Source organism: Bos indicus x Bos taurus, chromosome 10, assembly GCF_003369695.1.
Source record: "Bos indicus x Bos taurus breed Angus x Brahman F1 hybrid chromosome 10, Bos_hybrid_MaternalHap_v2.0, whole genome shotgun sequence".
NCBI classification, from domain to species: Eukaryota; Metazoa; Chordata; class Mammalia; order Artiodactyla; family Bovidae; genus Bos; species Bos indicus x Bos taurus.
The window spans coordinates 29,634,568-29,649,360 of record NC_040085.1 but is presented as its reverse complement, the minus strand read 5'-3'; the positions used below and the strand labels follow the sequence as shown (position 1 = coordinate 29,649,360).

The following is a 14,793-nucleotide window of genomic DNA, read 5'->3' as shown; positions in this document are numbered from 1 at the left end:
GAAGACCAGGATGTGGGAGGGGATTTGGGAACAAGTTTTCATTCCCCAGGTCTCCTTGGGTGAGGGAGAAGGGGCCAGAAGCTGTCTGGGTTGTACAGCTGGGAGACAGTGACCCAGCTTCCTGCCACATATGCTCCAAAAGCCAAAAGCCATAGACCTGATTGTAAGGTAGGATTTCAGGTGCTTGACAACATTAGAATTTAACCATGTCTTATTGACAGAGACTTTCAGTATTTTTGTTCACTGAGCAATCTTTACTCCTAACTGGATCGTAAACGATTCCATTTTTTCTCATTGCAGAATTTATTTTCAGGTGTTTGTTTTTATAAATTGATTCATTTCCTTCTTGTTTTTATCCGTTATTTTTACTTTTTAAATCTAAAGTTTTAAAATTTAGCCACATTATCTTGTTTCATAGTACTTGTTTTTATCATCTTTTATTTATGGCAAAAATACGGGTTTTCCGTTTACGATAATGATTTTTTTTTTGCTTTTCTTTTTTATTTATTTTTAATTGGAGGACAATTGCTTTACAATATTGTGTTGGTTTCTGCCATGCATCAACATGGATCAGCCATAGGTATACATATGTCCCCTCCCTCTTGTACCCCCCTCCCACCTCCCACCCCATCCCACCCCTCAACACAGCACCGAGTTGAGCTTCCTGAGTCATACATCAGATTCCCACTGGCTATTTAGTTTACATATGGTAATATATATGTTTCCACGCTGCTCTCTCAATTCACCCCACCCTCTCCTTCCCCGACTGTGTCCACAAGTCTGTTCTCTATGTCTGCGTCTCCATTGCTCCCCTGAAAATAGGTTCATCAGTATCATGTTTCTAGATTCCATATATATTCATTAATATTCAATTTTGTTTTTCTCTTTCTGACTTACTTCACTCTGTATAATAGGCTCTAGGTTCATCCACCTCTTTAGAATGGACTCAAATGCATCCCTTTTAATGACTGAGTAGTATTCCATCATATGTATGTACCACTGATTTTTTAACCCATTCATTTGTTGATGGACATCTAGCTGTTGTAAATAGTGTCCTAGCTATTGTAAATAGTGCTGCAGTGTACACTGTGGTATGTGTATATTCCTGAGTCATACATTATGGTTCTCTCAGAGTATTTGCCCAGTAGAGGGACTGTTGGACCGCATGGTAGTTTTATGATAGTGATATTAAATAATATGCATAGAACGAGTCAACTTAAAAGTGTTAACTAATAATGCAGGTGGTAATTGGATAATGGCAGAAATCAAGATGGTGGTATCCAAATGATGGAAGGTGCCTGTGTGTGTGTGCTCAGTCATGTCTGACTCTTTGTGACCCCATGGACTACAGCCTGCCAACTTCCCTGTCCATGGAATTTTCCAGGCAACAATCCTGGAGTGGGTTGCCATTTCCTCCTCCAGGGAATATTCCCAACCCAGGGATTGAACCCTAGTCTCCTGTATCTCCTGCATTGGCAGGCAGATCCTTTACCACTGTGCCACCTAGGAAGCCTGGATAGGAAGGTGGCTGGGCTATAAATCATAGCACTGCTTATTACTCTTCACTGAGCATTCATTGCATGCCAGCCTCAGTGTTATCCACAGCAGTGCTGTCTGATAGAATCTGTGCTAATGGAAATGCTAATGTATACCTGCACTATCCAAGCTACATGGGGATATTGAGTCCTTGAAATGTGGCTAGTGAAACTAAAGAACTGAATTTTTTCTTTCATTAAGATATTTTTTTTTGGCTGAACCACATGAGCTTGTGGGATCTTAGATTCCTGACCAGGGATTGAACCTGGGCCCACAGCAGTGAAAGCACTCAGTCCTAACCATTGGACTGCCAATGCCTGATATTAATTTAAATGTAAGTATCCATGTTTACTATTTTAGAGCAAGCTGAAGGGTCAATGGACATGAGTTTGAGTAAACTCTGGGAGTTGGTGATGGACAGGGAGGCCTGGCATGCTGTGGTCCATGGGGTCACAAAGAGTTGGGAAGCAGTGAGATGTTCCACCTTGATGGCTAATCCCGACAAGACCCCGGATGAATCATGGCCTCTAGGCTCTTTCCTTCACCCTGGTGTCACCAACACGAAGCCCGTACCTCTAAAAACATTTCTCAGTGTTCAATAAATAATAGAGGGTCAGAGCACAAGGGTCAGCACTTAGGCCAACCTTTGGATCACACAAGTCTGTAACTAGTTTCACTTAAATTCATGACCATAAATATCAAGTCAGCCCTCACATTCCCTGGCAGTCTACAACACATCTTAAATACGTTCAGTCTCTGATGATTTCACAGTTTCTTCCAAATGTCCAGCACCGTGAAGACCTTGTGTAGCAGATATATGCTGGCTTTCAGTTCTGCAGGATCTGAACCTATTTGTAATCCTCCATTGTGTGGGTCTTGGTGAAAGACAAGGAAGATAAAAGGGTCAGAGAGTCACTCCCTCATCCACCCCAGAACTAGGGCTCAAGCATGGTTGTTGTTTAGTTGCTAGGTCATGTCCAGCTCTTTTGTGACCCCAAGGACTGTAGGGTGCCAAGCTCTTGTGTCCATGGGATTTCCCAGGCAAAAATACTTTGAGTAAGTTGCCATCTCCTTCTCTTGGGGATCTTCCAGACACAGGGGTTGAACCCAAGTCCCCTGCATTGGCAGGTGGGTTCTTTACCACTGAGCCAGCAGGGAAGCCTGGGCTCAAGCATATAATCTATAATTGGCCAATCTGGTGCTTATAATCAGGACTCTGATTTCTGAGCTAGTGACAGCAAGGCCCAGGGATCTTTAGAGGCTATTTATAGTGGTGGTCATTGCAGACTGGTCTTGTGCTGGCAGCTTTATAGGAGGGGTTTTCACCAAACTGTTCTAATACCATGGGCCTATGAAGATGCCTTCCCAGTTTTCAGTTATAACTTTTACCTTTTCACTGAACTTGAAACTTGTGTATGTAGCTGCTTACTTAATAGTTCCACTTGGATATGTAATAGGAATCTCAGATATTACGAGACCAAAATAACCCCTTTCTTCTGCTCACAAAACTTTTTACCTCTCAAGTTTTTCCTGTCTTAGTAAATGGCATCACCATCACCCAGTTGCTCAAATCAAAAGCCTATGTCATCCTTGATTCTTCTTTTCTTCTTAATGTTCACAGCCAATTGTGTATGAGTCCTATTGATTCTACTTTTGAAGTATACACTAATCTGATTGCAAATGTTGCAAGCACCTAGAGTTTTGTAATAACCTCTGGGGTCACGCCCATCGCTCCCCCAAGTTATTTATGTCCCAATACCTGGAACTTGTGAATATGTTATCCTACATGTTTAAAGGACTTTGTGATTAAATTAAAGATCTCTTGACATGGGGAGATTATCCTGGGTTATCTGGGACGGCCTAATATAACCACAGGGTCTTTATAAAAGGGAGGCAAAGGATCAAAGTCAGTAGTAGGAGATGTGACAATGGAAATAAGGGGTTATAATGAAATGATGAAGGGATGCCATGCGCCAAGGAATGCAAGTGGCTTCTAGAAGGGCAAGGAAAGAGATTTTCCCCCTGAAGCTTCCAGATGGAATGGTAGTCCTGCAGACACATTGATTTTAAACTTCTGACCTCCAGACCTGTAAAACACTAAGTTTGCGCAGATTTGTTATGCAGCAATAGGAAGCTAATGCAACTGTCTAATTGGTCTTCCTATTTCCTGCTTTGTCTCCACAGTAGCTTCTCTACACCACAGACGAAAGATCTTTAAAAAATGTAAAACAGACTATCACTGTTCTGTTTAAAACTACCTTAACAAGAAACTTTTCTTTGTATTTGGAACAAAATCCAAATTTGTCGTAACCACAGGCCCTATATGAGTTGGTCAGTGGCTACCTCTCCCAGTTCTCCATATTCCTTCACCCCTCCTTCCACATCCACTCCACCCCCACACTCCAAGCCTTATGAACACATGGCAACTTGTTTCCCCTTTGGGGTCTTTGTAGATTTTTTGAATGGCTGGTCCCTTTAGTTTTAAGCTCAAAATTCTCCTCAGAGAGATTTCCCTGACTCCAACCTTCATCAGTATTGAATCATCCTGTTTAGTTGTCTTCATAGGCGTCATTATCTGAAGCTATACTTCTTTTTTATTGTTTATTTCCTTCCTTCTCCTTTAACCCAAGTTTCAGGAAACCAGGAATTTGTCTTTTATCCTGCAGTAGCTCCAACTCCAACCACAGTGCTTGGTACAGGCTAAGATACCCTCAGTGAAAACCCACTGCATGATTTCATACTTGACTTTATCAAGGGCTTAAGGTTCAAGTAAGCAAGAGAGTTCCAGAAAAGCATCTATTTCTGCTTTCTTGACTATGCCAAAGCCTTTGACTGTGTGGATCACAATAAACTGTGGGAAATTCTGAAAGAGATGGGAATACCAGACCACCTGACCTGCCTCTTCAGAAATCTATATCCAGGTCAGGAAGCAACAGTTAGAACTGGACATGGACCAACAGACTGGTTCCAAATAGGAAAAGGAGTACGTTAAGACTGTATATTGTCACCCTGCTTACTTAACTTCTATGCAGAGTACATCATGAGAAACGGTGGACTGGAAGAAACACAAGCTGGAATCAAGATTGCTGGGAGAAATATCAATTATCTCATATGCAGATGACACCACCCTTATGGCAGAAAGTGAAGAGGAACTCAAAAGCCTCTTGATGAAAGTGAAAGTGGAGAGTGAAAAAGTTGGCTTAAAGCTCAACATTCAGGAAACTAAGATCATGGCATCTGGTCCCATCACTTCATGGGAAATAGATGAGGAAACAGTGGAAACAGTGTCAGACTATTTTTGGGGGCTCCAAAATCACTGCAGATGGTGACTGCAGCCATGAAATTAAAAGACGCTTACTCCTTGGAAGGAAAGATGTCCAACCTAGATAGCATATTCAAAAGCAGAGACATTACTTTGCCAACAAAGCTCCGTCTAGTCAAGGCTATGGTTTTTCCTGTGGTCATGTATGGATGTGAGAGTTGGACTGTGAAGAAGGCTGAGCGCCGAAGAACTGATGCTTTTGAACTGTGGTATTGGAGAAGACTGTTGAGAGTGCCTTGGACTGCAAGGAGATCCAACCAGTCCATTCTGAGGGAGATCAGCTCTGGGATTTCTTTGGAAGGAATGATGCTAAAGCTGAAACTTCAATACTTTCGCCACCTAATGCAAAGAGTTGACTCATTGGAAAAGACTCTGATGCTGGGAGGGATTGGGGGCAGGAGGAGAAGGGGACGACAGAGGATGAGATGACTGGATGGCATCACTGACTCGATGGACCTGAGTCTGAGTGAACTCCAGGAGTTGGTGATGGACAGGGAGGCCTGGCGTGCTGCAATTCATAGGGTCGCAAAGAGTCGGACACGACTGAGCGACTGAACTGAACTGAAGGTTCAAGTTGGCAACAGCAGGGCTGGACATAGACCCCAGGTCTCCTGACTGAACTGAGGCGAAACTAAGACCTGGCTCCGGGCCTTCCTGCTAGAGCTGGGGCCACCGAGCCTGGTCAAAGAAGAGGAAAAGTTCAGAGGACCCCCTTGGGAACGTAATACAATGGCAATGATAAAAACGACAAGAGCTAACATTTATTGAGCAGGCTCTATGAGCCGCGCACTGTTGTGTTTAATATTAGCTCATTTACTCTTCAAAGCCACACTGTGAAGTGGGTGCTATTATTATAGGTTGAGGAAACTGAAGCACCGAACTGTTAGGTAACTTGCCTAACACACAGCTGAATGTACACAGCTATAAAGTGAAAGTCGCTCTGTGGTGTCCGACCCTTTGCGACCCCATGGACTTGCCCATGGAATTCTCCAGGCTAGAATACTGGAGTGGGTAGCTTTCCCTTCGCCATGGGATCTTCCCAACCCAGGGATCGAATCCAGGTCTCACGCAATGCAGGCGGATTCTCTACCAGCTAAGCCACAACTATAGGTTTCCATCAAATCCTTCCGCGCTGTTACTCCCATCCGCTGCTTGGATGAGGGTATTGCTTGTCTGTGAAATCTGGCACACTCCAAACGCCCTCTGGGTCGTCGCTCTCCCGGAACAGAAGGGGGCGTCCCTGAGCGCGGGCGAGAGGTGGGTGGGGCGGAGAAACGGTAGAAGCAGGGATTGGGTGAAAGAGACAAGAAACCTAACAGCGGAAGTCCCGCCCAGGCTGGGAGAAACTTCCGGCTCCAGCGGCTTGGGGCTTGTGCTGACGGAGCGGAGCCAGCAGCGCCAGGATGGTGCTGCTGGAGAGTGAACAGGTATAGCCAGAGCTGGCCGGCTGAGGGACCGATGCTGTTTGGGGCTTAGCTCGGGACCTCTGTCTCGTTCTTCGGGAGGGACAGGGACTTGACGAGGCGGGAAGGGGGTTTGTGGTTGCCTAACGGGGCCGGGCTTGTTGTGTTCCAGTTCCTGACGGAGCTGACTAGGCTCTTCCAGAAGTGCCGGTTGTCGGGCAGCGTGTTCATCACCCTGAAGAAGTGTAAGCAGCTGTGGACGCGGCAAGGCCTTCGGAAGGGGGCTGGGAGGCCGAGCGAGACCCCGGCCCGGGTGCCCAGAGACTGGGAGCCTCAGGCAAAATCTTACTGCTGCGCATCCTCTGCTTCCCCTACCTTCCTCCACTTTATACTGGGCCCATTCAGAGCTGAGGGGCCAGAGTATTAGGGATTGGGGCTGGTGCGGCCCCCAGCACTTAGCCACCTAAGTCAGTTCCGGTTCTAGTGGGCCCCAGTCATGTCAGGGCTGTCCTTGTTGTCAAGGATTCCAAGCCGCGCCATGATTACTGAGATTTAATGTGCTTTGATATTACAATGTTACCATCTTGGGAGTAGGAGGTAGGTTCCCAAGATGTGGCCAAGCCATCTATGATAGCAGATAATGTGGCTAACAGAACTAGATCAGTGGAGGTGGATCAGGTATCCTCTTTGTATCCCTTCCCGATTTATTAACTTTTTGTCAACCTGTTAAGTCTGTGACTGTGTTCACCAGGATATATTTTTCATGCAGATGATGGCCGAACTAAACCCATTCCAAGGAAGGGTTCTGTGGAGGGCTTTGAGCCCTCAGACAACAAATGTCTGTTAAGAGCTACTGATGGGAAAAAGAAGATCAGCACTGTGGTAAGTTGGATTCCTAATACTCCTGTTTTGGAGTTTAAAGACTTGAACTTAACTGAGGATGGGTTATATCTGTACCAGGTTTTGTGGGGTTTTTTTTCTTTGTAAGTTACTAAATAAAGCCTAGTGTGTAGTTCCCCAGCTGTTTTGAAATCAAGATCTTCTTTTATTACCTTGGTAGTAGAAAGCCCAAGAGCAAAATTAAAATGAAGGCGGTAGAAGTCAAACACTTGTTAGAAAAAAATATTAGCTTATCGGTCCTTACTCAGAGTAGTACTATAAGGAGCAGCTGGCATATTTGATTCCTTATTCCCTTACTGTGCTTGGGCTTCAGTGAACAGTTTCTCGGTACCAGATGCTTTTTACTTTTAAGCTGATTATTCCTTTATCGTTGTGGTTCAGGTAGCAAGCATGTATTATATCAGGCTTTGAATTTGAGTATGTCGCCTGGCATGCTACAGTCCATGGGGTTTGCAAAGAGTCAGACACTACTGAGCATATGGCTCATTGAGTAATAGTTCTAGCTTTCCCTTTCAAAGTGGAAGTTGAATATGGCAAAGCAAGAAGGCTCCTTGGATCAAATGAATACTTATTTATTCTACTGGGGCAGAACCAGGGTGCCCTCTATCCTACCCTATCAGTATAGGATATTCACGAAAATGTGGGCGATAATTAGTTGATTAATCTTCTATTACCAGTTATCTTGAGATTTTTACAGTAAAGCATTTATGTGGCTTAAAAAAAATAAAGTTGGGTGTCATGAAGTATGGAAAACTAAGGAATCTGTAGACATAAAATTTCTCTTGTGGTAGCTTGCAGTTTGCTTACATGGGCCTGAATTAATGGAAGGTAGGTTTAAAATAAGATGGGGAGGGTGTAATTTAAATGTATCTTGCACAAAAGATTAAGTTCTTTGACATCTCTTAGACTCCTTAGAAAAAGTCAGTACAATGTGTTTTAAGAGATTTCAACAGAGGCGAGAAGCATAGCTTCTTAAGCAGCCCATGTTTCCCATCTTGGTACAATTCTCAAAGTGCAGAGCTACTTTACTTGTTCCTCAGGCAGAGGAAAGTGGAGTAGAAAAATAGCTTTTAGTAGAAAAATAGGTTTCTCATTCATGCAGTAGGGAGGAAATATTTTTAAAGATTAGGATGTCTTCGTGAGGCTTTTGAGTTTTACTGGGTGAGGCAGATGATTTTTTTTGTGGTAACAGGGGTGATCTTTTCCCCCTTATTTTCCAGGTGAGCTCCAAAGAAGTGAATAAGTTTCAGATGGTGAGTTTCTGGTGTTCTTTGTGTCCCATTTCTTGAGGCAAGAGTCAGCCTAATGTTTAACACTGGGTTGGGTTAAGATTGTGATTTAAGTTCACTGCTGTCCTGTGATGCTGTGTTTTACCAATAGTTTACAAGTAAAAGCTGCCAAGCTACGAATTTTACTTCAACACTGACATTGTCTTTTTAGCTAAATTTTGTTGTCTTAGGCTTCATATATGCTGTACTTACAGTACAGTTATGTAAGTTACCTGCAGTCTTCCATTTTTGCTTAAAAAAAAAGTAAAAAACGTGCAACTCACTAGTGGGTGTTGTAGAAGTTGTTTGCCTTACACCAGATTCCTTAGGACACAGGTGTCCCATAGTATTCTATACTTTATCAGTTAGGCTTTCTGATTTTGACAACCCTAAATCCATTACGGAAATAGGGCAGATGTTCCACCAATTTGCAACTCTTCGCACTAAGGTCACGCTCTGTGTCTTTTAGGCTTATTCAAACCTATTGCGAGCTAACATGGATGGGCTGAAGAAGAGGGACAAAAAGAGCAAGAGTAAGAAGAGCAAAGCAGCGCAGTGAAGGGCACCAGCTTTCCCGCTTTCACCAACTAACCACTGAATTGCTGTTTTTCCTTTGGTTTTTATTTTTGGCCACAAAGCTGAGTTTCTGATTCCCTTATAATGACTGTTTTCATGTGAGTTTAGGGTCATTTTTGGATGGAAGAAGGGCTGCAGTGTTTACAGGGTAGTTCCAAGGAGCCAGTTTATCTTAGATCTGGCTAAGTGGTTTGTGTTGGACGGTTGTATATTCCTGGATAATAGTTTACAGACTCTGTAGCCATCTGTAAAGAGCAGTGTATTATTTAACCTGTATTTATCAGCACTGACCAACTTTTATTCTTTTTCCTACCCCATAAAAAGTTTCTGGCCACAGCTTCTCGTTCTGGAATGATGTGATTATGAATAGGCTTGAGGCCCTGTCTTTTGGTTTACTGGAACTGAAACCTGACAATTTTATTAAAAGTTGTATTATTTCATGGGTTTCCCAGCTGGCTGTATAATTTTATCATCTTAGTTCCTTTAGCAAATCTGAATGAGTTTCATAACCAAATAAGAGTTTGCTTAACCAGACTAAGGATAAGCTTATTAGAGAATCATCAAGAATAAAGATTCCAAGTTAATGATGATATTTGATTTCTTTATGCCCTTTACTTGGGACATTTTCATGTGCTTAGTATACAGGGCTAAGAGAAGAACAAAGCTGTTTTCTTGTGTTCTAGCTCCATAAACCCTGTAGTGTTAATAGATTTGCAATTAAAAAGCAACAGATATATGAAAACATTTATTCAAAAGATAAATTTATAATATATTACACATGAAAAACCTACAAAGCTCAGCTTTGTAGGACAGCTTAGAATGTAAAGCTAATTTAAAATTACAATGAATATACAATGTTTTGTAGTATAAGCTCCTGTCTGTTTGAACAATGCAATGATAGCTCTTTAGGATTAAAATAAGATTCTGTAGTAGTCATCTCTGTAGCTGTACAGGAAGAGCACAGACACCCTGCAAGAGGAGGGAGAAGACAGGATCAGTATAATGGGTAAAGAACGCGGCTGATACTTTATTTTTAGAACACTTAACTGTAGGAGTTCTGTGTAATCAAAAACAAGATGGAAGGCTAGTCACTAAAAACATTTTAGTGTTTGATGAACAACTGGCATTCTGACAAGGGGACATAAAACATAGGAGTTACCTGGGTGATTAAAATGATAACTGGGATAGCTGCTACTGAGATCACCGTGTTATTGATAACAGCATGACTGTGATTCACAGTCCTGACATGTATTTACTGGTCACTAACTGCAGTTCTAACATAGCAATTTATTAGTCATCTAACCTCAACAAGACAATAACATATTTGTCACTCTAAAACCCCTTCTTGGGGGAAAAACTCCTAAAAACAAACAATGCCCGCCCCCGATCCCCCCCAGCTTGACTTTTAACCTATACTGAAACCTGCAATGCCTTAGTGATAACTTACTTTTTTTCTACTTTGATGTTATAAATCTCATCACAGACTAATTTGAGGTATCTTTGCTTTGGCAGGCGTGACAGCAGCTGCTTCACAGTTGTGTTAAATGCCTGTTCATCAGCATCCCACTAGGAAAAAATATAGATAAGACTTAACACAACAGGTACTAGGGTTTATTAATTGGCTTTTCCTGGGTCACTAATGAGGTGTCAATGCCATCCCCTCTCTAAGTAACACTGAAGAGATCAGTTACAGGGGGAAAGAACTAGTGGGGAGACTGTGAGGGTTCTTCCTCTGAAGAACTGAATTTCTTTATAAAACCAGCTTACTAGATCCTGCCTAAGAATGCTGCAGCCCCAGTGTGTTAACGTGACTACCCCAGTTATTTCTGCCAACTGTTGACTTTAGGTGAGATGATGTGCACCCGTTTGAGTGGCGCATGAAGCAGTAAATCACCAGTATTGTGCTATATGCTTATTTACCAGACAGGAGAATACCAGTGGGGATGGAGGACAGGGAAGGGGGAAGTTAGCTTAGAAGCTACAGGATATATTGTACAGCACAAGGAATATAATCAATATTTTATATAAATGGAGAATAACCTTAAAATATAGCATGAAATGTCAGTTCTGGGGCAAAGTTCATTTTTCATCTAACTTAATCTGACTAAATACTCTGGATAGACAACAGTATTCTTTGGTTAGATATGCTGCAAAAATCACATGTAGTTATTCTTACAGTTAAATATTCTTATAGCAAAGGTATATATTAAATTTTTAAAAAAGTTCAGTTAGGCTATTTGATAATAAAGGTATGTACCTATTTTGAAAAAAAGCATATAAAAAAGGACCTACATTCAATTTTTACAGAAAGATCTTCCATATAGTTTTAGTTCTGCAAATGAGCTTCCCTATTTGGAATGAAGGTTTGTTTGAAGCAGCATAGTATAGTGGGCGAGAATGTAGATTCCACTGCTCTGCCTAGGTTCAAATCCTGGCTCTGCAACTCCCTAGTTGGGTGACTTTGAGTAAGATGTTTAACCTCTCTGCTTCTATTCTCCATAAAATGTAAAATAAGGATCTGTAAAAAGGTAACGGTATGTATCCCTTGGGGTTGTTATGATTAAACGAGTTAATATTCCTAAAGTGCTTAGAACAAGGCCTGCTAGAGCTCGACACACAGTAAAAACCCTACGTGTTTGTTAAAAACATCTCTGAAATGTAAAAAAAAAAAAAAAAAAGTGTGATTCCCTCAAAGTATGATTTAGTAATACATATCACATAAAAGAAACAATGCTCCTAAATTCCTGGGACTGCTAGAAAAATACCTCATATCATAAAGAAAATAATGCCACTTTCAACTTTCTTTTGGCAAATCAACAGCAAACTTTGGGATTTTAAAGACTAGTGCAGAAGAGTTCATCTTGCTTACCTCTAATGACAGGAACTGTAAGATTGTTTCTTTGGGTAGATCCACCTGTTGATACACAAAAATGTACATCATGTGAGGGATCCTAAGCAGCACATACTGACTTGTGACTGTGGAGTCACTTTGGATGGAGCAGCATGAATGGGATGCTTCTATGCTGCTTATTGAATTTGGCAGTGATGTGATCTCAGCACTTGGAACTAACACATCACACTGCAAAGCTTTGGCAGCACTACCTGCAAAGGCCTGCAAAGTGAAAGAGTGAAAGTCGCTCAGTCGTGTCCGACTCTGCGACCCCATGGGACTGTACAGTCCATGGAATTCTCCAGACCAGGATATTGGAGTGGGTAGCCATCCCCTTCTCCAGGGGATCTTCCCAACCCAAGGATCAAACCCAGGTCTCCTACATTGCGGGCGGATTCTTTATCAGCTGAGCCACGAGGGAACCCCAAGAATACTGGAGTGTGTAGCCTATCCCTTCTCCAGTGCATCTTCCAGACCCAGGAATCAAACCAGGGTCTTCATTGCAGGCAAAGTCTTTACCAACTGAACTATCCGGGAAGCCTGAAACATGTAGAAAAATGATTTTCATTTTCAGTCCCCCTCCTCCCAATCTTTCAGAGGAAGAAACTAGGAGAAACAGGCCTGTATCCCAATTCTGTTGACAATGAGCAAAAATTTGACAGTGTGGACAAAAGCCATCCTCAGAAAGTTAAAGAAAGTGACTTACAGCCAAAATTTCAATTTCACTGCTTTTCTGATGTAAGTTGGCAAGGGAGGTCTGAAGTCGGGTTTGTACCTAACAAGAAGGAAAGTGTGTTAGAATTCAGAACCTGTCCAATCAAGCCATCTTTCTTGCCATTTCAGTTCTTATTCTAGGAAACAATCACAGAGGACAAACCAAAGCCTTTAAAAGGGATCCCAAATATTATATAAGGACTTGCTCTTCATCCACCTCAGTAAGATGAGTATCTAGTGTATTATGACCTCAGGGAAAATGAGATTTTATAGCCTACCTTGATCATTTGTTTGCTAATCCACTTATTTCTGTATACTTTTGAACTGACATGTAATAAAAGCTCAGTACTGTAAAACAGCACATGCGGAAGCAGGGAGATTTTAGTATTAAGCTAAATTTAAGAAGGGGACAGTGACAGCATTGAGAACATGGAACTGAAATATGGTAGATATGAAAAGTGAGTTTCCACCCAACACTGAGAAACAGCCAGGAAAGCTAACAAAATGAGGTAACTTGATCTTTTGTGTCTTAGTCTAATTATGTTCCTAAGTAATGGCTACCCTCTCATACCCTACTCCCAAGTAAGGCCAGTGTCCCAACTCTGCTCAGTAGCTTTTCTACGCTGTCCTTCCCTCTGTCCCTTCTATTTGGAACACCCTCATCTTCCCTCTCTGCCTGCTGAAATCCTTCAGGGATCCCCTCCACGAAGCCTTTCTTGGTCATCCATACAGACACTGATCTTTCTCTCTCCCCCATGTCTGTAGCATACTCTAACACTCATTCAGTATACTTAATTCAGCATCCTAGTACTGATTTTTTTCTATTCTCCAACTATATATATGCTTCTAAGGTTATAAAGTCTTTGAGGACTGTGGCCATGTCACGTGTTTTCCATTTTACCTGGCACTTAGCACAGAATCAGGCAAATAACAGATACCAAAAACATGTATGCAGAGAGAAACCTGCTACACGTCTTGTGGAGGATCTCTTCTGCTTTGTTATGTACAACAAAACCAAATGGGATCAGGAACTTTTTGTTTGGACTCAGTAATTCTGACAACAGCTGCTTCCGGGTGCCCACAGTGTATACTGAGGGCTCTTTGGAGGACAAACGGGGCAGAATCTTGGCACCTGAGACGCTTTGTGTTGGTGAAATTTTCAGAAGTCACCAAGTTCAGGAATTGGGAAGAAAAACATTTCCAGGAAACTGTTCCGTCATTCCCTTTCTTATTTTTTTCTCCTTTGCGGCTCATGTTAGAAAGCCGAGGACACTGACCATGTACCTGAGTCTCATACCGCCGTCGGGTGCTGGCTGACAGCTTTTCTGGGGCGACCACACTCACAATGGGAACAACCGTTGCTCCATGGATTTCAAACAAACCTGAAACAGAGTTTTAGCAGTTATGGCCTTATCTGGTCCCACTTTCTATTACACACCACAGAGCTGGCAGAGATGATTAGAATCCACTTCGGGGTGGGTCTATGGACTGGATTATGTCTAAGCCTTGTTTTTTGTCTCTGCAACTGTCTGCACTGGCCCATAAACCCAGAACCCCAATTATCCCCTAGTAGTTCTGACACTTCTGTCAGGATCACCGGCCTTCCCTCCTTCAGTGGGAGGTGACAAAGGCATAGGGAGGCAATATGAGTCAACCCTCATGAACCTAAGGAAAAAAAAGGCAAGCTTAACATTTCCCAAACTATAATTCTTTAAATTCCTCTAAGTATTTGAAATCTGATGGTGGCAGAAAGCCTGCTAACAGAAATGAACCCAAAAGACTTAATTCTCTTAAAAGTCAAGTAATGTCTTCTCGTGGACTTCACTGGGACATTTCCTTTTCACTTGGGTTGACAAATGTAGTAAAACTAAAGGTGTAACTATCACCACTGTTTCCTCTTAGCTTTCATGAAAACAAATGTACAGCGTGTCTCCAGGGCATTTCAAAATACTTTTCTTCAATCTTCTATATGGGGAGAATTTATCCACATTTGATCTACATAATAAACTGAATCAAAGAAAGATTAAACCACTTGTAAAAATAAGAGACATATCAGGACCAGAAGGGTCACCAAACTCCCAGTGGTTTTTATCATTTTCTAGAATGTAAGTTTCATAGGGATTAATTCTTTTTGGTATAACTAATTGTACATATGTTACTTTAAGAGGATATTACTGATGCAGT

At 42.1% G+C, this 14,793-nt stretch overlaps 2 protein-coding genes across 3 annotated transcripts in view; one reads left to right on the top strand and one right to left on the bottom strand.

The window, feature by feature from the left end:
- Positions 1 to 6,168: 6,168 nt before the first annotated feature.
- Positions 6,169 to 9,595, top strand: SRP14 (signal recognition particle 14). The gene is made up of 5 exons (XM_027553505.1): positions 6,169 to 6,285; positions 6,434 to 6,506; positions 7,031 to 7,143; positions 8,382 to 8,414; positions 8,899 to 9,595. Exons 1-5 carry the CDS (start codon positions 6,262 to 6,264, stop codon positions 8,986 to 8,988), a joined length of 333 nt encoding a protein of 110 aa, XP_027409306.1. The 5' UTR covers positions 6,169 to 6,261; the 3' UTR covers positions 8,989 to 9,595.
- A 142-nt stretch (positions 9,596 to 9,737) lies between these two features.
- The window catches only part of EIF2AK4 (eukaryotic translation initiation factor 2 alpha kinase 4), a 97,156-nt gene continuing 92,100 nt past the window's right edge, over positions 9,738 to 14,793 (bottom strand). The window contains exons 35-39 of one of the 2 annotated variants that reach the window (XM_027553503.1): positions 13,894 to 13,991; positions 12,602 to 12,670; positions 11,875 to 11,919; positions 10,453 to 10,571; positions 9,738 to 9,974 (exon numbers count right to left, since the gene is read on the bottom strand). In XM_027553503.1, coding sequence (XP_027409304.1) covers positions 9,917 to 9,974; positions 10,453 to 10,571; positions 11,875 to 11,919; positions 12,602 to 12,670; positions 13,894 to 13,991 — 389 coding nt within the window. In that variant the 3' untranslated portion in view covers positions 9,738 to 9,916. Of the gene's footprint in view, positions 9,975 to 10,452; positions 10,572 to 11,874; positions 11,920 to 12,601; positions 12,671 to 13,893; positions 13,992 to 14,793 lie in introns of those variants that run through there. The other variant, XM_027553504.1, reaches the window with a different exon arrangement.

What these genes read in the sequence shown, in the direction of transcription:
- SRP14 (XM_027553505.1), top strand. Translation starts at nt 6,262, where the DNA reads ATGGTGCTGCTGGAGAGTGAACAG. An exon ending in AAAAGAAGATCAGCACTGTG is followed by an intron (nt 7,144 to 8,381) that starts GTAAGTTGGATT and finishes CTTATTTTCCAG; the next exon opens with GTGAGCTCCAAAGAAGTGAA. An exon ending in AAGTGAATAAGTTTCAGATG is followed by an intron (nt 8,415 to 8,898) that starts GTGAGTTTCTGG and finishes TGTGTCTTTTAG; the next exon opens with GCTTATTCAAACCTATTGCG.